Raw genomic sequence first — 23,982 nt, forward strand, 5'->3', positions numbered from 1 at the left:
GTGGGGAAAACGGTGCTTCCAGGGATAGGCAAAGTGGAATACTCCGCAATTGTGATATCAGACCACGCCCCACACTACATGGACGTGCGGCTAGAGACGGGAAGGGCCCAGCGCCCCACATGGAGGTTGGACGGTGCCTTACTAGCTGACAAGGCCTTCAGCGAAAGGATAGTGCGGGCAATTGCAGAGTACAAGGAGAATAACCAAAACGGGGAGGTCTCACCCTCCACGTTCTGGGAAGCGCTTAAGGCCATACTAAGAGGGGAAATCATTGCCTTCAAAGCGCGAAGAGATAGGGAGGAAAGGGTGGCTAGGCAGAAGCTGGTCGACTCCATACTGGAGGTAGACCATAAATACTCTGAGGCCCCGACCATAGAGCTCCTGGCGGAGAGGAAAGAATTACAAAGGAACTTTGACCTGCTCTCCACCAGGAAAGCAGTACACCAACTCCGCCAGGCACGCGGGGCCCTGTACGAACACGGAGACAAAGCCAGCCGCCTGTTGGCCCACCAGCTGAGAAAGCAGGCAGCCAGCAGAGAAATTGCGCAAATCAGGGGTACCGGAGGCACATTGGAAACAGAACCAGAGAGGATTAACGAAATCTTCAAGACCTTCTACCAAGAGCTGTACACCTCAGAGCCCCCAACGGGGAAGGCTGGGATGAACCGGTTCCCTGATGGACTGGACATACCAGTCGTGGGAGAGGGCAGAAAACGGGACCTGGAAGCACCACTAGCACTGGGAGAGATCATGGACAGCATTAGCTCCATGCAGGCGGGGAAGGCGCCGGGACCGGACAGATTCCCGGCGGACTTCTACAAAAAATTCGCGACAGCGCTGGCCCCGCACCTGCAGGAGATGTTCACAGACTCGCTAGCTAGGGGCACACTGCCACCCACGTTAACACAGGCCTCAATCTCGCTGATACCTAAGAAAGACAAAGACCCAATGGAATGTGCGTCATACAGACCCATATCTCTGCTGAACGCAGACACCAAAATACTGGCCAAAATCCTAGCCAAAAGGCTAGAAGACTGTGTACCTGAGGTGGTCACAGAGGACCAGACGGGCTTCGTCAAAGGTAGACAGCTTAACTCGAACATCAGGCGCCTGCTGAACGTGATAATGACCCCCTCCGGGGAGAGAACACAAGAGGTGATCATCTCCCTGGACGCAGAAAAGGCCTTCGACAGAGTCGAATGGAAATACCTCATAGAGGTACTGGAGTGGTTCGGGCTTGGAACAGGGTTCACCGCTTGGGTAAAGCTCCTATACAACGCTCCCATGGCGAGCGTACGGACCAACAATACCAACTCCCAATACTTCCAGCTGCACAGGGGCACCAGACAAGGATGCCCACTGTCCCCGCTGCTGTTCGCACTAGCAATCGAACCGCTAGCAATCACGCTCAGGGCAGCAAAAAATTGGAGGGGGCTCCTCTACATCTCGGACCCACAAAGCAGCATGGACGGAATTATCGCGCTCCTGAAAGAGTTTGGAGCCTTCTCGGGCTACAAACTCAACATGAGCAAAAGCGAGATCTTCCCAGTACACCAGCAAGGGGGGGGGGGGGGGGGGGGGGGGGGGCAGCACTAAAGGGGCTGCCGTTCAAACAAGCCCGACACAAATTCCGCTACCTGGGGATCCAAATAGCCCATGACTGGAAAGGGATCCGCAAATGGAACCTCACCAGCCTGACGGAGGAAGTAAAAAAGGACCTGCAAAGATGGAACACACTCCCACTCTCCCTCGCGGGGAGAGTCCAGACGATCAAAATGAACGTACTGCCCAGGTTCCTCTTCCTGTTTAGATCCATTCCGATCTACATCCCCAAGGCCTTTTTCAAAGCACTGGACAAACTTATCATGACGTTTGTATGGGGGGGTAAAAATGCTAGGATCCCAAAGAAGGTCCTACAAAAAACAAAATCCAGGGGGGGGGGGGGGGGGGCTAGCCCTCCCGAATCTACAATTCTACCACTGGGCGGCAACAGCCGAGCGAGTAAGGGGATGGATCCAGGAGCCAGAGGCCGAGTGGGTGCGCGCGGAGGAGGCCTCCTGCATGGGGACCTCCCTCCAGGCCCTCGCCACGGCAGCACTCCCATCCCCACCCAAAAAACACTCCAGCAGCCCAGTGGTGACAGCCATCCTCCAATCCTGGAACCAACTACGGCAGCAATTTGGCCTGACCAAAATGTCGAACAAGGCTCCCATCTGCAACAACCATAGATTCACACCAGCACTGACTGACGCCACCTTCAAAAGGTGGAGGCAGGACGGGGGGACACTGACAGTCAGGGACCTATACATGGACGGCAGGATCGCAACACTGGACGAACTGACAGAGAAATTTCGACTAGCCGGGGGGAACGAGCTACGGTACCTGCAGCTCAAAAACCTCTTACGAAAGGAGACAAGGACGTACCCACAACCGCCACGACAGACACTACTGGAAGACCTACTGGATGCAAGTATCCTAGAGAAAGGGGACTGTAGCGACATGTATGACCGACTGGTAGAAAGGGATGACACCGTACTGGACGCAACAAGAATGAAATGGGAGGATGACCTGGGGATTGAGATAGGGTGGGGACTCTGGAGCAAAGCATTGCATAGGGTCAACTCCACCTCCACGTGCGCAAGGCTCAGCCTGACGCAACTAAAAGTGGTACATGAAATGAAATGAAATGAAAATCGCTTATTGTCACGAGTAGGCTTCAATGAAGTTACTGTGAAAAGCCCCTAGTCGCCACATACCGGCGCCTGTCCGGGGAGGCTGGTACATAGAGCCCACTTAACGAGAAACCGTATGAGTAGGTTCTTCCCGGAGGTGGAGGACAGATGTGAACGGTGCCAAAGAGGCCCGGCCAACCATGGCCACATGTTCTGATCTTGCCCCAGACTTGTGGAGTACTGGACAGCCTTCTTCGAGGCTATGTCCAAAGTGGTGGGGGTGAGGGTGGAGCCATGCCCGATAGTGGTGGTCTTCGGGGTTTCAGACCAGCCAGATCTATTCCTGGGGAAGAGGGCGGACGCCCTTGCCTTTGCCTCCCTGATCGCCCGCCGTAGAATCCTGTTTGGCTGGCGGTCAGCAGCACCGCCCAGAGCTGCAGACTGGCTGTCCGACCTCTCGGATTCTCTCCAAATGGAGAAAATCAAATTCGCCATCCGAGGGTCGGACGACGGCTTCCACAGAACATGGGAGCCATTCATGCAATTGTTCCGGGACCTGTTTGTGGCCAACGAACAAGAGGAAGAATAGTCGGGTGGCCAAGAATCAGGGGAAAATGGACGGGAATCGGGGGAAGGTAGCCGGGGGGGGGGGGGGGGGGGGGGGGCTACGGGTTCGTTATGGGGGTTTGTTCTCATGGTTTTACGCTTATTTCTTTTTCTTGTTAATTTATTGTTTTTGTATTGGAGGGGAGGGGTTACTGTTTTTCTCTGTTGTGATAAAAATTTGTTGTTGAAAACTTGAATAAAAATTACTTTTAAAAAATAATCTCAGCAGCAACCGGGGGGGGGGGGGGGGGGGGGGTCTGTAAAAGGGGTTTGTTTTTGCGACTGTTTGTTTGCTACTTTCTTCTTTTTTGTATTGTTATTAATTTATTGCTTTGTATTGGTGTGGTGTCCTTCTTTCTGTTTATTTCTATACCTTGTTTATTTTATTGTTGGGAGAAAATTTGTTGTTGAAAAATTTGAATAAAAATTATTTTTAAAAAGAAGTAGAGGTGCCAAACTTTAAGTGTGTAAGTACAGAGTGCAGGGTTTATTAAGGCTGTTGCTTCCACAGGGTAGGATGGCAAACTCAACGAAACGCTCCGCTGACGACATTGCATATCACGCTACATTTCAACTGTTACTTGGATAGATAACACTGCCACGTAGACTGAAAGAGTTCAGTGAACTTTTTGACCATGCATTGAATTCCTTGTAGACTTCATCTGAGAAAGCAACAGTTCCTGGAACCTTCTGCCAGGCAGACATTTGATTACATTTATTGTTTCTAACAGTGTGGGAGGATCATCAAGAGATCAGCAAATGGAGACCTCTGGCAGCCTGTTCTTTTCAGTGATAGATGAAGGCAAACTGAGGAAGTGGTTAAAGTACTCTGTCCATCTGTCCAGAATTTGGGTTTTATCACAGTGTTGACTTGTCATCACCAGTAGATTGGAAACTGGAGACAGATTTAAGAGCATCATAGAATTTCTTTCTGCCTTTGTGGTTTGTGCATGACTGACGTTTGTCTGATTTCTGATTTAGCCTACATCTCGCCTGCAAATGTTCACGTCGTCATCATAATTGTGTAATGATGACTTGTCATTGAGGTAAACGATGTAGAGATGATGTCTGTCCTCCAAAGCCAGCTTAAAGCTGCTCCGGGTTGTCTGCTATGTTTTGACTCAGAAGAAAGAACCAGCAAACACACTCACAGTAACTCAGCAATTAGCCAGTTGCAGGTATAGGGCGAAATTCTCCGCGGACCGACGTGACGCCAATTTCCGGCGGGCAAAAGCGGTGCGGATGACTCCGGCGGCGGGGCCTTCTTTTAAGCCGCTAATCTCCGTTCCCGAAAAGGCCAGCAGTGGACTGACGCGATACGCGTCAGTTTCACCCGCTGCGGAAGTGGCGTGTTGAGAGAGAGAGAGAGAGAGGGGACGGGTACCGGCGTTGAGAGGAGAGGAGAGGGGGGTGGGTACCGGCGTTGATTTCACTATCCCTGCTCACACCGCACACTGCACCCTATCCCTGCTCACACACACCGTACCCAATCCCTGCCCACACTGCACCCTATCCCTGCCCACACTGCACCCAATCCCTGCCCACACTGCACCCTATCCCTGCCCACACTGCACACTGCACCCTATCCCTGCTCACACACACCGTACCCTATCCCTGCCCACAATGCACCCTATCCCTGCTCACACACACCGTACCCTATCCCTGCCCACACTGCACCCTATCCCTGTCCACACCGCACACTGCACCCTATCCCTGCCCACACTGCACACTGCACCCTATCCCTGCTCACACACACCGTACCCTATCCCTGCCCACACTGCACCCTATCCCTGCCCACACTGCACCCTATCCCTGCCCACACTGCACCCTGTCCCTGCCCACACTGCACCCTATCCCTGCCCACACTGCACCCTATCCCTGCCCACACTGCACCCTATCCCTGCCCACAGTACACCCTATCCCTGCCCACACTGCACCCTATTCCTGCCCACACTGCACCCTGCACCCTATCCCTGCCCACACTGCACCCTGTCCCTGCCCACACTGCACCCTGCACCCTATCCCTGCCCACACCGCACACTGCACCCTATCCCTGCCCACACTGCACCCTGCACCCTATCCCTGCCCACACTGCACCCTATCCCTGCCCACACTGCACCCTATCCCTGCCCACACTGCACCCTATCCCTGCCCACACTGCACACTGCACCCTATCCCTGCCCACACTGCACACTGCACCCTATCCCTGCCCACACCGCACCCTATCCCTGCCCACACCGCACACTGCACCCTATCCCTGCCCACACTGCACACCGCACCCTATCCCTGCCCACACTGCACCCTATCCCTGCCCACACTGCACCCTATCCCTGCCCACACTGCACCCTATCCCTGCCCACACTGCACCCTATCCCTGCCCACACTGCACCCTATCCCTGCCCACACTGCACCCTATCCCTGCCCACACTGCACCCTATCCCTGCCCACACCGCACACTGCACCCTATCCCTGCCCACACTGCACCCTGTCCCTGCCCACACTGCACCCTGTCCCTGCCCACACTGCACCCTATCCCTGCCCACACTGCACCCTGTCCCTGCCCACACTGCACCCTGTCCCTGCCCACACTGCACCCTATCCCTGCCCACACTGCACACTGCACCCTATCCCTGCCCACACCGCACACTGCACCCTATCCCTGCCCACACTGCACCCTATCCCTGCCCACACTGCACCCTGTCCCTGCCCACACTGCACCCTATCCCTGCCCACACCGCACCCTATCCCTGCCCACACTGCACCCTATCCCTGCCCACACCGCACCCTGCACCCTATCCCTGCCCACACTGCACCCTATCCCTGCCCACACTGCACACTGCACCCTATCCCTGCCCACACCACACCCTATCCCTGCCCACACTGCACCCTATCCCTGCCCACACTGCACCCTATCCCTGCCCACACCGCACACTGCACCCTATCCCTGCCCACACCGCACACTGCACCCTATCCCTGCCCACTGCACCTTATCCCTGCCCACACTGCACCCTATCCCTGCCCACACTGCACCCTATCCCTGCCCACACTGCACCCTGCACCCTATCCCTGCCCACACTGCACCCTATCCCTGCCCACACTGCACCCTGCACCCTATCCCTGCCCACACCGCACACTGCACCCTATCCCTGCCCACACTGCACCCTATCCCTGCCCACACCGCACACTGCACCCTATCCCTGCCCACACTGCACCCTATCCCTGCCCACACTGCACCCTACCCCTGCCCACACTGCACCCTATCCCTGCCCACACCGCACCCTATCCCTGCCCACACTGCACCCTATCCCTGCCCACACTGCACCCTATCCCTGCCCACACTGCACCCTATCCCTGCCCACACCGCACACTGCACCCTATCCCTGCCCACACTGCACCCTATCCCTGCCCACACTGCACCCTATCCCTGCCCACACTGCACCCTATCCCTGCCCACACCGCACACTGCACCCTATCCCTGCCCACACTGCACCCCATCCCTGCCCACACCGCACACTGCACCCTATCCCTGCCCACACTGCACCCTATCCCTGCCCACACTGCACCTTATCCCTGCCCACACTGCACCCTATCCCTGCCCACACTGCACACTATCCCTGCCCACACTGCACCCTATCCCTGCCCACACTGCAGCCTATCCCTGCCCACACTGCACCCTATCCCTGCCCACACTGCACCTTATCCCTGCCCACACTGCACCCTATCCCTGCCCACACTGCACCCTATCCCTGCCCACACTGCACCCTATCCCTGCCCACACTGCACCCTATCCCTGCCCACACTGCACCCTATCCCTGCCCACACTGCACCCTATCCCTGCCCACACTGCACCCTTTCCCTGCCCACACTGCACACTGCACCCTATCCCTGCCGACACCACACACTGCACCCTATCCCTGCCCATACAGCACCCTATCCCTGCCCACACTGCACCCTATCCCTGCCCACACCGCACCCTATCCCTGCCCACACACACTGCACCCTATCCCTGCCCACACTGCGCCCTATCCCTGCCGACACCGCACCCTATCCCTGCCGACACCGCACACTGCACCCTATCCCTGCCCACACTGCACCCTATCCCTGCCCACACCGCACCCTATCCCTGCCCACACCGCACCCTATCCCTGCCCACACTGCACCCTATCCCTGCCCACACCGCACCCTATCCCTGCCCACACCGCACCCTATCCCTGCCCACACCGCACCCTATCCCTGCCCACACCGCACCCTATCCCTGCCCACACCGCACCCTATCCCTGCCCACACTGCACCCTATCCCTGCCCACACTGCACCCTATCCCTGCCCACACTGCACCCTATCCCTGCCCACACTGCACCCTATCCCTGCCCACACCGCACCCTATCCCTGCCCACACCGCACCCTATCCCTGCCCACACCGCACCCTATCCCTGCCGACACCGCACCCTATCCCTGCCGACACCGCACCCTATCCCTGCCGACACCACACACTGCACCCTATCCCTGCCCACACCGCACCCTATCCCTGCCCACACCGCACCCTATCCCTGCCGACACCACACACTGCACCCTATCCCTGCCCACACTGCACCCTATCCCTGCCCACACCGCACACTGCACCCTATCCCTGCCCACACTGCACCCTATCCCTGCCCACACTGCACACTGCACCCTATCCCTGCCCACACTGCACCCTATCCCTGCCCACACTGCACCCTATCCCTGCCCACACTGCACCCTATCCCTGCCCACACTGCACCCTATCCCTGCCCACACTGCACCCTATCCCTGCCCACACTGCACCCTATCCCTGCCCACACTGCACCCTATCCCTGCCTACACTGCACCCTATCCCTGCCCATACAGCACCCTACCCCTGCCTACACTGCACCCTATCCCTGCCCACACTGCACACTGCACCCTATCCCTGCCCACACTGCACCCTATCCCTGCTCACACTGTACACTGCACCCTATCCCTGCCCACACTGCACCCTATCCCTGCCCACACCGCACCCTATCCCTGCCCACACTGCACACCGTACCGTATCCCTGCCCACCGCACCCTATCCCTGCCCACACTGCACCCTATCCCTGCCCACATTCACCCTATCCCTGCCCACACTGCACCCAATCCCTGCCCACACCGCACACCGCACCCTATCCCTGCCCACACTGCACACTGCACCCTATCCCTGCCCACACTGCACCCTATCCCTGCCCACACTGCACCCTATCCCTGCCCATACAGCACCCTACCCCTGCCCACACTGCACCCTATCCCTGCCCACACTGCACCCCATCCCTGTCCACACCGCACCCTATCCCTGCCCACACCGCACCCTATCCCTGCCCACACTGCACACCGTACTGTATCCCTGCCCACCGCACCGTATCCCTGCCCACACTGCACCCTATCCCTGCCCACACTGCACCCTATCCCTGCCCACACTGCACCCAATCCCTGCCCACACCGCACACCGCACCCTATCCCTGCCCACACTGCACACTGCACCCTATCCCTGCCCACACCGCACCCTACCCCTGCCCACACTGCACCCCATCCCTGTCCACACCGCACCCTACCCCTGCCCACATTGCACCCTATCCCTGCCCACACCGCACACTGCACCCTATCCCTGCCCACACTGCACCCTATCCCTGCCCACACTGCACCCTACCCCTGCCCACACTGCACCCTATCCCTGCCCACACTGCACCCTATCCCTGCCCACACTGCACCCTATCCCTGCCCACACTGCACCCTATCCCTGCCCACACTGCACCCTATCCCTGCCCACACTGCACCCTATCCCTGCCCACACTGCACCCTATCCCTGCCCACACTGCACCCTATCCCTGCCCACACCGCACCCTATCCCTGCCCACACCGCACACTGCACCCTATCCCTGCCCACACTGCACCCTATCCCTGCCCACACCGCACACTGCACCCTATCCCTGCCCACACCGCACACTATCCCTGCTCACACTGCACACTGCACCCTATCCCTGCTCACACACACCGTACCCTATCCCTGCCCACGCCGCACACTGCACCCTGTCCCTGCCCACACTGCACATGGCATTTGAGCCTGCCCATACCGCACACGCTATTCTTGGCTAGCCCATGCCATGTTATGATGCTGGAACTGCCACCATCACCAGAGGCCAAGGCTGCGGGGAGGGACCAAGCACCAGAAGCAGGAGCAGAGGGCAGAAACGGGAAGCTGCTAGCCACAGAATAGGTGAAGTCTGAGTAATCTGCTGGGGGCTGAAGGAAGCGGTAGAGATTGTAGTGTGTTGCGCCCCCCCCCCTCGGATCCAGCTATGGCACATTCCACCCCTTCACCCCGCTGCATCCGTGGGCCAGGACAGGGGCCCAGTCACTTGTGCACTGTCAAGACGAGTCCAGGCACCGGCCCACGTGCAGCCTCGGACTGGGAGTTGGCTTGAGCTTTGAATTGTAGAGTCACTGGCCTGGGCTGGGGGGTAGCGGTCAGACAGAGCGGGAAAATGAGAGAAGCAGAATGGGAAAGGAGAGAGAGGGGGCAATGCGCGAGAGAGTGAGAATGAATGAATTAATTAAAATTGCTTATTGTCACAAGTAGGCTTCTGTAGGGGCTGGTTTAGCTCACTCGGCTAAATCGCTGGCTTTTAAAGCAGACCAAGCAGGCCAGCAGCACGGTTCGATTCCGGTACCAGCCTCCCTGGACAGGCGCCGGAATGTGGCGACTAGGGGCTTTTCACAGTAACTTCATTGAAGCCTACTCGTGACAATAAGCGATTTTCATTTCATTTTTCATTTCGAAGGAGGGAGTAGGAAAGGAGAAAGAGAGAGAGAATAAGGAAGGGAAGCATAAAGTAGAGCTGAGTTTCAGGAGTGAAGTGGCTGAGGCACAGAAGCTGTGCTACCTGGGGCTTGTTGAGTGACTTGGTGCTATACGAGTTGAATTTGTACAGTATTTCAGTTGTATTCAGCAATTTATTTTATTTTGCAAGTTATTCCATCTAGAATGCTCAGTGCTGCACATGTGTGGTACAGCACTTCAACTTGTACTTTACTTTTTCCAGGCAAGAAATGTCCAAAAGAGCCTAACTGCAGCCTGAATGATTCCTTTGGGGATCCATGATTCACTTAAAGTCATTTCATTTGTAGGTGTGATTTCCAGGAACAGAAGAACACAACTTAACTACAGTAATACTGTGCTGAGTCCAGATTTGCTCTCCTTATTTGAAAAAGCACATAATTGCATTAGAAGCAGTTCAGAGAAGGTTCACTCGATTCATCCTGGGATGATGGGCTCATCCCATGAAAAAAGGTTGAACAGGTTGGGCCTACATCAATTGGATTTCAGAAAAATGAGCGGTAATCTTATTGACAAGATCTGGATCCCACGATCCATCTAAGATCCGGAGGGAAATGATCAGGTGGATATCTGGCAGATGTTTCCTTTTGGGGGAGGGCCTAAGGATAGATAACAGTTAAAAAATCCGAGTTCTCTCTTTTAACACAGAAATGGGGAGAACATTTTTCTCTCGAGGGCTGTTAACCTGAGGAACTCTCTGCCACAGAGCCCAGTGGAGGCTGGGACAATGAATTCAATCAGGGCTGAGTTAGAAAGGTTTTTGATAGGCAAGGTGTTGAGGGGAAGGCAGGAGAGTGGAGTTGAGGTCACAATCAGATCAGCCATGATTTTATCATGATGTGGAGATGCCGGCGTTGGACTGGGGTGAGCACAGTAAGAAGTCTTACAACACCAGGTTAAAGTCCAACAGGTTTGTTTCAAACACGAGCTTTCGGAGCACGGCTCCTTCTTCAGGTGAATGTTCACCTGAAGAAGGAGCCGTGCTCCGAAAGCTCGTGTTTGAAACAAACCTGTTGGACTTTAACCTGGTGTTGTAAGACTTCTTACTATGATTTTATCAAACAGCAGAGCAGAGTCAAAGGTCAAATGGCCTACTCTTGTTCCTTGGTCCTATGTTCCTGTATTGCTGTGTTTACTTCCAATACCCTTGGCAGCCATTCCAAGTGTTGATTACACATTGCAGAAGAAAATCTATCCTGTCCTTGTCCCGCGTTTTAGCTTGTGCGTACTTGGTTCTCATATCTTGCATAGCTTAAAGTGATCAGGATTAATCTTATCCATATCATTTCATAGCTCACATGTTTCTAAATTGTCTCCTGCATAGAGAAGCAGCGCCATGCAAGACAATCTGCAAGTAGTTAAAGACCGAGAATAAATGGTTCATGTTTAAACATGCAAGGCCCAAGCTCCTCGTCACTGCAACACCTCAGCAACAACAGCATATTACAAGAGCTTCGGCTTAAGAACTTCAGTCGCAAGTCCCAAGATGTGTGAGTTAGGTGGATTGGCTATGCTAAATTGCCCCGAAGTGTTAGGTGGGGTTATGGGGTTAGGGGATAGGGCAAGGGATTGGACCAAGGTAGGGTGCTCTTTCGGAGGGTTGCTGCAGGCTCGATGGGACAAATGGCCTCTTCTGCACTGTAGGGATTCTGTGATATTAGTGACTGCCTTTGGAATTGCATTCCTGGTTGTTCCTTGATATTCTCCAACACTTCTGTTTGCAAATAAACATCAACATTCTGCGTACCGGCTCTTAGTAAATCCCAGTCCATTTAGCCACGTCTCCCCTATCGTTAAACTTTTGAAAGATTACATTACCAGGAGGATTGAGGGAGGGGGAATGAATCACTTCCACAAGTACCTAAGCTGGGCTATTACCAAGATAAGTACAGCCAGCTAATTTTCTACCACCCACTGTGAAATGCAAATCTACTTTGCCTTTATATCAGCCACCAATTATAGAATTAAACACATTATGCAAACTTTTGATGCCTCACAATCTGAGGTTTCTGGTGCAGACATTTAACTCTTTTGACACCGTAGAGTTTTAAAGTTAATTGCCCATAATCAGTGTGGGAGTGATGCTGATGACAAGATGTTTCGTATGTGGAAAATTGATAGACTGACAACGTCACAGTGAGGGAAATCTGGGGCGCGATTCTCCCAACGGGAGACTAAGTGCCAACGCCGGAGTGAAACCCGAGAGTGTTTCACTCCGGCGTCGGAGGCCGCTCCTCGCCCACTATTCTTCCTCCCCCGGGGGGGCTAGGAGTGGCGGCGCGTGAATCCCGAGCGCCCGGCCTTGACGCTTGCGGGAATGACGCGGCCAGCGCCGCCAAAGTGACGTATGCAAATATGTTTCCTGAAAATGTTTAATACCCAATACTGAATACTTATTTAAAGTAAAGCCAATAGCAGCAGGCGCACCACTAGGAGCAGTTGCAACACCAGCAGGCACAGGTACAACACCAGCAGGCACAGGTACAACACCAGCAAGCACAGGTACAACACCAGCAGGCACAGGAACAACACCAACAGCGCAGGAACAACACCAGCAGGCGCAGGAACAACACCAGTAGGCGCAGAAGGCACAGGTACAACACCAGCAGGCACAGGTACAACACCAGCAGGCACAGGTACAACACCAGCAGGCGCAGGAACAACACCAGCAGATGCAGGTAATGTGCGCTTTACAGGCAAGAGGTAGCAGTGGAGAAAACGAGACAAGGAGACTTGAAATAACGTTTATCGTGCATAGCCATTTACAATGAATCTGCCACAATAACACCTCTTAAACACCAAAATGCTTTCCTTCATGAAACTACAAAATATGTTTCTTTTCCTATTACTTCTATGAGGTGCAAATCCTGTGGTTCAGCAGAGCAAGAGGCAGGTTTCTCATTCCCCTGCTCCGAGGACCTAGATGCGTGTAGTAGGACATTCTGTAAGATTAGAGGCAGGCTGCTTGTTTCCTTGATCTGAGATACTGTGGTGGATATCCTCTGGGTTTTTGAGGTTGTGAGGGGCCCCACCAAAGACTGCGCCACCTGCATGTGTGCAGGGGTAGACTCAGTCATCAAGGCAGCTCTGACTTAGGCGTGAGGGAAAGGAGGTGGAGAACAGTAGCAGTGCCTTGAGACACATCCAAGTGTTCTTTCTCCACTTTCCCTCTCATGTTTGACTTGAACATTATCATTGGCTATAATTCAGTGTTGAATGGCTTTTCTCAATCCACTTTAAACTGGTTAGATTTAGGTGTGCAGGTCATTCATGAAGGCCATCAAACATAGCCGTTGCTCCAGGCAACTTGGCTCAAAAGGCCTGAAGCAAGACAATTACGGGAGAACCAGATTCCTCTAATTTCTCTCCAGTGGAACACAGTGCCTCTAGAAATGGTTAGAAAACATCACACATTTTCTGCTGCTGCTCCAGAATGGTCCTCTTTGTGGATGACACCTCAGACTCAGCATCTGCATCCAGTTGAAGAGAACTAGGAGGGCTCGTCTCCGATGGGGTTCTCCGCTGCTGTCCCTGCCTGTGACAATTCAGCTCCCTGCCTTGGAGACCCCAACAAGGTGGGTCTGTCTGTGCTGGTGGAGGGTATGCATGAATCATGTGATTGTGCTTTCCCAAAGTTTGTAACGTCCTCTTGAGCAATCCTCGGTTTCTTCTTGTATCATCTTTTGCATGATACTTGAATGATCTGTTGAATGAATGAATTAAAACGGCCAAAGGGAAAAAATAGGTACAAAATCATTTCAGAGGCTGGCCTCTTTCTCCTATCTACTGGCAAGAGTGTGTCTCTTGTTGAATCCGCAGTAGGCACAACGTATAGATGAAAGTAGAAATTTACAGAACAAGGTTTATTTTGATACAGTCATAATACCCCTCCACTCCCCTAAGGGTCCTGAAGCAAGACAATTGACCTGACGCTAGGCCAGGGTTTTTATACAACTGGGGCTCTCCTTGTAAAGGGGAAACCCCATCCCCTTAAAGGGGAAATTCGCATTTCGGGAAGATAATGGGAAATCGTATGGTCGTAAACCTGCAAGTGGGATGCTATTAAAAACTGAAAACGCTGGAAAAACTCAGCAGGTCTGACAGCATTTGTGGAGAGAGAGAAACACTGTTTGTATGATTTTTCTCGAGAGTAGAGTGCTAATGCTGTAACTCAGTCGAAAAGGTACAGCAAAGCCCACTCCACTAACGTTTCGGGTCCCGACTGCCCATCAGTTCAAATTCTACATTTGATTTCAGAAGTGAGGGAGTATTGCGAAATCTTGCCTGCAACTCGGTTTCCCTCTCCACAGAAGCTGCCAGAACCTGCTGATTATTTGCAACATTTTCACTTTTTATTTCTGATTTCTAATATTCACTATTACTTTCCTTTCTGTCCTTTGCTGATGCCTTTCCTTCAAAGCACTGGGAGTGTAAAGTAAAACTACTGCCAGGATTTACTTTGTTTGCTAAGTGTGGATAAGGAATGTATTTGCTATTTAAAGTGCACATGGGGAAATCTTCCATCAATGTTTCTTGACCTGGTCGCGCAAAGATTTCTGTGCCTTTGACACTTTGGACAGTCGAATTCTTTGAAGTGTTGTTATCTGCTTCGCTTGGACCTCCTTGTAACAAATTTGTATTCAAGGTCACAGAAGGCACGAGAAGCGAAGATGTTAAAGCCGGGATCAGCATAAATCAAAATCATCTTAATAGCTTTCACACATTGAAATATTTCTCTAGTCAAAGGCCAAATGCAAATTAAACCACCATAGAATAGGTTTCTGTCAGTAAGAAGAGGATTTTGAAGCCTGATGACAAGAGACGTAAAGAAAAAACACTGCATTCCCTAATGTTTTCCTTTCAGTTCACATATGCTGTATAAGGGACAATTAATTTTAATAATAGCTAATAAGTGGTGCTTGAATTGTTTATGACACTTGTACAGCGCTATTAAGGACTAACTATGCCTCAGAATTTATCTGTGAATCATAGTTGTTTGTGTTCCTACTGCTCCTCAGGCTGCTTTTTACATGTCCCCATTGGGCTTGTTTCCAGCAGGGAAGGGCATGTAAAACAGGGTTGAGTGCCCAATTGCACAGCTTTCTCACCCACACTACTGAGCTCCCACCTGCCATAATGCGGGGGTGGGTGGATGCAAAATGGACAGCCCACCCACCAATTTTGAAAAGGTAATCGACGATCAATTAGGCTTCCCACCAAGCTAATTGACCCTGATAATTCACTGCCCAAAAAATTAAATATTTGATGCAGAGCCCAATTTTTTTAACTCAATGTTTCAGAAAGTGGAATGATGATAGGTTCGATCTTCAGGGGCTGCCCTTTGTGGATCGGGGGACTGACGGGGAGCATCTGACCAATCGAATTGAGCAGCAGCTCCAGAGGGTGGGATGTACTCCCCATTCTTCCCTTATTAAACCTGCCCGTGGCATGTCATGGCTGCAGGGTTGGCTGGTGTGGAGCTGATCTGCTCCAGGCCCAACTTTGCTTCCGGGGGTGGCAGGCCATTCCCTGCTCCTCTACGCTCCCCTCCCCAAAACCATACCCACGCTTTTCTCTGTCTCATATTGCGGTCAAAGCACTTACCTTTTAATGACCGTATAGATACAGTCCCTGACACAAGTCAACTTTGCATTTGTTGTGCACAGCAAACACAATAACTATGAATTCAATCGAAAGTAAGATCACCAAGACCGTGGGCAACTAAATTATAAAAGACAATTGTGATAGTAGCCAATAATAAATGTACAATAGTTGTTACATGGGACTTCTGCCTTGGGTTTCCAACTTGTTTTGTCCCGTGATAATATACAATTACCGACAATTATGAAGAGAGAAAAACATTTTTTTTTCTCTCAGATTTCTCTTTCTCGAGTGTCAGGTATTTATTTGTTTTTTAAAATATTTATTTAAAATAAATAGCAATTTAAAAATCCAGAAGACCTCAGAAAATCCGAATACTCTCGCCATATAAAAATTATAAATGGATTCTAACTGCCGTGAGGGCAAACATTAAAAGCCTTTATAATGGTAGTTTATTAAAAAATGAAGCATTTTTCAATGCTCTTTTAAAACATGTCTTTTACTTTTTTTCCCCTGTACAAATATTCCAGAAATGTGCAAAAAAGAGCCAGGGATTTTCACACATTACACAAGATGGGCACCAAAGGGAAAAAAAACATTCAATTAATTTTATCACATTCACCCAGAAGGACTTCTAGCATCTCCTCAATATGCCATTCACCTGTTCATCTCATGCTAAAAAACTATATCAAATTTATCAGAGGAAAAATGTCAAGATATTTTGTTCTAATGTAGCGTTTAATGTGCATCTGTCAACAGATCTAATACTGGCACATTACAGTTCCTGTACTTGTATAGGAACAGTTCTTAAAAGTTTTGTACAGTAACTCCTTGAACAAGGCCTCTTTTCATTGTCCTGTTGAGTTGCAAAATAGAATTTACCATATCACAATCCGTCCACAAACATATCAAATGACATATTAATACTATTGTAGCATGCAATGAACCATTGCTAGTACAATACTATTAAGCACATAAATTCTATATTAAAATTTGTTTTTTGGGACATACGTTTCATTGAAAAATCATGATTATTGTAGCTATTATTCAGATATAGGTGATAGATATTTTCAATACTGAAACCATTTTATAATTACTGAGACCTGACCCTGGGATCCTTTGCCACTGGATTTCCATCAATGAATTCAATCCTTACTGGGACAAAAGAAATCAACAGCTGTTATCTTTCCTCAGTGAAGGAAATTTCTAATTGCCAAAATATTGGAAATAACAGTTCAGAAAACATAATCACATTTATGTGTTGAAGTTTACTTTAATGTTCCAAAAGCAAGAAACTGGATATTTTGGCCAGAAACCATAAATTTGGACTGTGCAGTTTGTGTGTGAGCTGTGCATCTAACATCCCCAGTGTACGTCAACATATATAGGTCAGCTGGATAAGTGTGGTACCTTTCTTGACTTCTAAACATTTTCTTTCCAGTAGCTTTCCTAAAAAAGACTAAAAAACCTTTCAGAGGTAAAATTTATTTTGTTTTATTTGAAAGAGAGGGAGAGAAAAATAATTTTACAACCAAAATAAATTAAACCAAGACAAAACATGTCAACACAATGATTGGGTGACTGGCAAAATTACATTTCAATTGGGTTTGTGTGTGGAAAATAACATTTTCTTGTGACAGTTGGCAACTCTTTCTACATCATGAATTTTGTTATTGTGACCTTGAAAGAGCCTGGTTAACATGTTAATGTAAATATCTCTGAGTGCATCTCAATAGAAAAGCGAAATACCATTCTTTCTTTTGCAGGAAGCAGTACATTGGTCTTCAAAATTTTATTTCACCACTGTAAGATTATACCTCTGATAATGCAATGAAATAATAAAATGCACACACCTGCCAAACATAAAAATCTAGGTACTGCGTCTCCTGTATGTGCATACATTTTAATAAGTACAAAGTTCTGTGTTGGAAACTGCTAAACAAACAGCTTAGGGAAGAAAATAAAATTATATTATGCTTGAAGGAGACCAAATGTGGGTTTCTACAGATGGATCATCTAAGAATTGCTGAATAGCATTCCAATTTCTTTCCAAAAACATTGGACAATTTCTCCACTTCTCTTTGTGAAATATACAGAAATAACATTACAGCGAAGTATAAGCAAATGGGGCATTTTATTGAAGTCCTTTACTAAAATAGGGACATTATCAATCTTGAATGGGTAATACATCAATGTGTACACTATGATGAGTATAGCAATAAGTTGTTATGAACACTTTCACAGTGTAAAGCTTGACTGGAAAAGGTCTTTGAAAAGCAAGGGAGTGCAACAAAAATCACAAAATCAATTACATGCAAACATTCAAAAAATGTAGAAGCAGGAGTAGGCCATTTGGCCCTTCGAGCTTGCTCCGCCATACATTATGATCATGGCTGATCATCAAATTCCATATCCCTTGATCCCTTTTGCCCCAAGAGCTATATCTAATTCTTTCATGAAATGTTTGGGCCTCAACTACTTTCTGTGGCAGTGAATTTCACAGATTCACCACTCTGAATCTACCCTGTCTAATCCGGTTAGAATTTTATGTTTCTATGTGATTCCCCCCTCACTCTTCTACACTCCAATGAATATAATCCTAACCAACTCTCTCCTCATGACAGTTCCACCACCCCAGGATTCAGCCTGGTAAACCTTCGCTGCACTCCCTCCAGAGCAAGAACATCTTTCCTCTGAGAAGGATATTAAAACTGCACAGAATACTAGAGGTGCGGCCTCACCAAAACCCTATACAATTGTAGCAAAACATCCGTATTCCTACATTCAAATCCTCTTGCTATGAAGGCCAATGTACCATTTGCCTTCTTTACTGCCTGCCGTACCTGCTTACTTTCAGGAATTGATACACGAGGACATCAAGGTCTCGCTGAACATCCACTTCTCTCAATTTACACTCATTCAAATAATAATTTGCTGCCTTATTTTTGCTACCAAAGTGGATAACCTCACATTTACCCACATTATGTTGCATCTGCATGTGTCCACTCACTCAGCCTGTCCAAATCACACTGAAGCATCTCTGGATCCTCCTCACAACTCATCTTCCAATCCAACTTTGTATCATCTGCCAATTTGGAGGTAATACATTTAGTTCCCTTATCTAAATCATTTATAACGTGAACAGTTGGGGTTCCAGCACAGATCCCTGCGGTACCCCATTAATCACTGCCTGTCAATCGGAAAAAGACCCGTTTGTTCCAACTCTGCTTCCCATCTGCTAACCAGCTTTCTATCCATCTCAATCCCATGAATTTTAACTTTATATAGTTATCTGCTATGTGAGACTTTGTCGAAAGACTTTTGACAGTCTTAAATTTTTTTAAAAATAAATTTAGATTACCCAATTATTTTTTCCAAGGGGCAATTTAGCGTGGCCAATCCACCTACTCTGCACATTTTTGGGTTGTGGGGGTGAAACCCACGCAGACACGGGGAGAATGTGCAAACTCCACACGGACAGTGACCTGGGACCTCAGCGCCGTGAGGCGGTTGTGCTAACCACTAGGCCACGGTGCTGCCCTTGAAAGTCTAAATTAACCACATCCACCGGTTCTCCTTGGTGAACTCTACTAGTTGCATCTTCAAAGAATTCCAGTAGATTTGCCAAGCATGTTTTCCCTTTCTTAATCAATGCTGACTTTATTACTCGATTATCAGTATTGCTATCATTCCAGAATTTATCGAAAGAAGCCTCTCCACAAACATCTCCTTAAAATCCAAAACAACCTGGAGCAAAGACACTGCCCAAATTCTTCCTGCTCTTTCCCATCGCATTGAAGCCAAGGACCATCCAGCTCGAGTTGACAAATTCATCAGAGTGATTGAACCTGGGGTCCTCCTGCTCAGTAGAACTCAATGCTGGACCATCAAGTGTAAACTTCTGCAGTTACTAAAATTATAGAACAACATTTAAATTGCTTTACTGATTTGGTAATTTATACCAGAAAATTAAGAAAAGTTTCAAATAATTCCCTTGTTTCTGTGTGAGTCTAATGTTTAATTGATTTTTTAAATCTACTAGTGCAACCTTTTGATCAAAATGGAAAAATCACTAATAAATTTAAGTGCCAACAACAGATGTACATGTTTTGTATATACTGTATACTCTTGTCTCCAACTGTTATAACTATTTTATTTTAAAGTCTACAGTTTGGATAATAATGTAGTGTAAAAAGCCAATAACACAAAAGCCAATAACAAGTCCACAGCCATTGGTACATGCCCAAATAGTGTCTTGTACTAGTATTTGCTTCCTCACGAGGGATTCTATCTTCCCGCTGCTTGTCAATGGGATTTCCCATTGAAGTCACCCCACCCTGTCAGGAAACCGATGAGCGAGTGCACACTGCCGGCAGGAACAGAGATTCCCACCAGCCGGAGGATTCTGGCCCAAATATAGTTCCTACGGCTTAAGCTATGAATTGTAGATCTCCAGCATCAGTCTGTCTTTTCTTGTTGAAAAAAACATAGAGATGAATGATGACAGGTTTAGGAAGAGAAATAAATAAAAAATGGTTATAAAAGAAAAATAACTGTAATTTGCACCAGACTATTTATGCTGGTTTATAAAATATGTTTTATCTTCTGGTATAGAATTACTTATCCTTTTTCCACAAAATATGTATCTAGTTTCAAGATCTGCATGAAAGTATATACAATCTGGCTACTGAAAAGATCAGTTTCTATTCTATTTTCAATAATGTTGACATTGATCTAAAGGTATTATTTACATCCATAGCCTAGTGGTATACCAATAATTGAACTGGTAAACTAATTTTCTTTCAGTATTATTGCAAAATATGGCCTCAATAATAATTTTTCACATACCTAATATTGATATTAGGAGTTAGCACGTTCCCAGAGACAGAATTAGGACACTAGTTAAATTTTTTGGTGTAGAGAAAGATTCAGTTTCAGTAAATGTGAAGACCAAAGAAACAGCACATTTTTCAGCACAGTTGCACATATTCCAAATACAGAATATACAGAAAAACACAATATCAGAACTGACACTACATTCAGTTGGCAATAATACCGAACAATGCTGATAGATACTAGCAAGCGTCATTTGAACAAACAAAAAAGATACGTAATTCGATCAGAAATTATATTTTCACAACAAAATGATTGTGAATAGGTATAACCACTGATATTGAAGCTGATTAAAGTAACTCATGGGAACACAAAAGGTGTGTAAAATAGCCCATTTAAAAAATATTTTTTTATAAACAGATATGCAGTATAATAACATCTCAAATGCAGCGCAATTGATGTAGAGGTCCGATCACTATTATATTAAATTACAAAATACTGCCTCTAATAAAAGCAAGTTCATTATAGTATTTATACAAGTATTCTTTTTTAAATAATCTTCTACAACATTTGTAAAGATGATAAAATGGTTATATATACATACAGAGGCTGTTTAGTTGCCAACATGCATCTAATGTTTTATCAGCATAAGAAGATTGAATAAGAGATGTCTCTGCTTCAAGTCCAGTGTGCATAAAACAAGGAAGAAAACTTAAAGAGGGTAAAATTGAGATGCAGCTTCTGATGACTGTATTTCCACCTGAGCCATTTTGAACTGAGTACATTGCAGCCATTTACGTAGTACCGATGAATTTGTGCTCATCTGCCCAGTTGCCTGGAATGACTGCAAGATATGATGGTTGACATTGTTCTGGATTGATTGAAGACGCAGTTGCAGACCTGCTGATAGGTACTGTTGGGTTCGGGCCAAGTGGAAAATTAGAAGCAAATCACTCAATGATTACGATGAAAAAGCATGGAATCACCTTTAACTTATGATGGTGCACAATAACACTTACCTTTAAATTTGACTGAATCATTGGTAACCACATTGGTATCAGCTGTTTAAAGAAGAAAAGTGTTACAAATTGAAACTGCTTTCTGAAGTTAACATGTCAACTCATTGCACATTTGTTTTCTCCTGATGCTAAAATTGTATAAACTCTGATCTGTATTAACACCTTAAGGTTCTGGAAATTTTAAGATGCAAGCTATTTGAAATAATTTCACATTAAAGGTCTGAACAGTGTGAAGGTACATTACATTAGAGCTTCTGTCTTCCTTCGCATATAGCAGTCGGATAAAGGTTCAAACAAACAATTCTGTCACTAGCAAGCTTCATGCAACAGATGGGACTGGATTTTACAGCCGTCCACCAGGTGTGTTTTCATTGTGGGGAAGCATGAAGTATGAAGGATACCTAACTCACCACTTTCCAGCTCACCCCTGAGCTCTCCCACATATTTAGGTTTGTGGGCACAAGAATCTGCAGACCACTAACTATATTTAAATAGAGGTCAATTTAGCTTGTTACCAAGTCAAGTGATTGTGACATTACACTGTCAATGCCATAATATAGTTAGCGTAGGCAGACGGGTAGGAGTGAGCAGGTCATCTTTGGAGGCCAAGTTGAAAATTCAAGGGGAGGAAATGTGGGCAGATCATTTGAGGGGTGTCCTGTGCGCATCAGGTCACACTGCCATGATGTCACCCCACTTCGTTCCTCCATGCCTTCCCTACGGACAGCACGGTAGCACTAGTGGATAGCACTATGGCTTCACAGCTCCAGGTCCCAGGTTTGATTTCCGGCTTAGGTCACTGTCTGTGAGGAGTCTGCACGTTCTCCCCGTGTCCGAGTGGATTTTCTCCGGGTGCTCCGGTTTCCTCTAACAGTCCAAAGACGTGCAGATTAGGTGGATTGGCCATGCTAAATTGCCTTTAGTGTCCAAAGAGGTTAGATGGGGTTATTGGGTTATAGGGATAGGGTGAAAGTGAGGGCTTATGTGGGTTGGTGCAGACTCGATGGACTGAATGGCCTCCTTCTGCATTGTATGTTCTACATTCTATGTTCATTCAAATCAGCTACAAAACCCAACTTGTGTTCACAGAGCCCTCTCCACCCTTAAAGCCCAGGACTTGCCTGTCTCTGGCAGCCATTACTGTTCTTCCTACTCCACTTTACAGTCCCGACAGTGCCCACTACTAAGCTCTGACACTGACTGGAGACTGGGATTTCCTTCCACTGAAGGACAAAATCCCACTCTCACCTTGTTTAGCCAACACCTCATTATATCTGCGGGGTCGGTCTTTTCCAGGTGCATCAGTGACAAGCCCACTTTCCTTCCAGGGGTGAGGAGTCTATTTCCTTCCCCCAACCCGTTAAATCCAACTCATGGTGTTTTTTGCACAAAATAGGGAGATAAAGTATAGAGCCCTTGCACACCTGATATACATTAATTGTGTGAGAGTTATGGATGTCCAGGAGTAGCTACATGAAGACTTGCGAAAAGTAATATGGGAGCTGAAAACTAAAACACAGAATTGTGAAGTTTATTTTTCCTATCCTCCCTTTCCCAAAACAACAGAGTCTCAGTTCACAATGTCAAGGCAGGTAGTGAATTAATCAGAGCAAGTCATATTTATATGGAGACAGAACAGGTGTAAGGGGATTAAGCGGGGCTCATCTCATCTTGGCGATCAATGAGATTATGGGGTGAATTTTCCATTGCCCAGTGCCTCTCCCAGGATCCAAATGCTATGATAAGAGGAAGTGAAACCACTTAGGTTCTTTTGATATGGTGAGGAACTGTCAATAATTACAAGTGTTTAAAAACACTGTGGTTAGCATCAAAGCAAAGTAATGGAGATGCATTCAAGCGTAAAGGAAAGAACAGATGAACAATCCACCAAGCACCTGTCTCTGGACTAGTAAAACCGTCAATCACTGGCTAGTAAAATGTATTGCAGTCTGAAATTGAATGGGAGTTTTGCATTTCAAAGGCTGTCAGAGGATCTGAAGTGCAGTGTTCAAGTGTACTTAGCTTTCAAGGAAGCTTCTGACACTTGTAACAGGTGCAGCTTAAACACTTTTATCTGAGGCAGATATTAGGAAAGGGTAGGTGAAAATGCAGTGACCTTTCTGCTTGGATTGCTCTTCAGCTTTCCTGCAGCGTTGACTAATAGGGGTCTCTGATGGGAGGTGTCTGATGGGGGGAGGGGAAGAGGTCTGATGGGGGGGGGGAACTGATGACTTTCTCTGCCGGGAGTCTCTGATGGATATGGGGGGGGGGGGGGGGGGGGGCGTTGGGTCACCCTCAAACATTTGGAGTGGGGGTGGGGGTTGCCCATTATTATCATGGTGAGGGGGAGGGCACCTGCCACCGGACCTCAGAATTGAATCG

The 23,982-nt window shown here is 48.2% G+C and overlaps 2 protein-coding genes across 7 annotated transcripts in view; one reads left to right on the forward strand and one right to left on the reverse strand.

Moving 5' to 3' along the window:
- The window catches only part of prima1 (proline rich membrane anchor 1), a 189,321-nt gene that overhangs the window by 161,713 nt on the left and 3,626 nt on the right, over positions 1–23,982 (forward strand). The gene's annotated exons all lie outside the window — the stretch shown is intronic.
- LOC119951685 (protein unc-79 homolog) overlaps positions 19,275–23,982 on the reverse strand; it is a 269,084-nt gene continuing 264,376 nt past the window's right edge. For 4 of the 6 annotated variants that reach the window (XM_038774945.1, XM_038774935.1, XM_038774953.1 and 1 more), the window contains 2 exons: positions 21,601–21,642; positions 21,294–21,494 (listed from right to left, as the gene is read on the reverse strand). In XM_038774945.1, coding sequence (XP_038630873.1) covers positions 21,294–21,494; positions 21,601–21,642 — 243 coding nt within the window. Of the gene's footprint in view, positions 21,495–21,600; positions 21,643–23,982 lie in introns of all 6 variants that reach the window. The other 2 variants (XM_038774926.1, XM_038774915.1) reach the window with 1 other exon arrangement.

The sequence above is a fragment of the Scyliorhinus canicula genome, chromosome 2 (genome assembly GCF_902713615.1).
Source record: "Scyliorhinus canicula chromosome 2, sScyCan1.1, whole genome shotgun sequence".
NCBI classification, from domain to species: domain Eukaryota; kingdom Metazoa; phylum Chordata; class Chondrichthyes; order Carcharhiniformes; family Scyliorhinidae; genus Scyliorhinus; species Scyliorhinus canicula.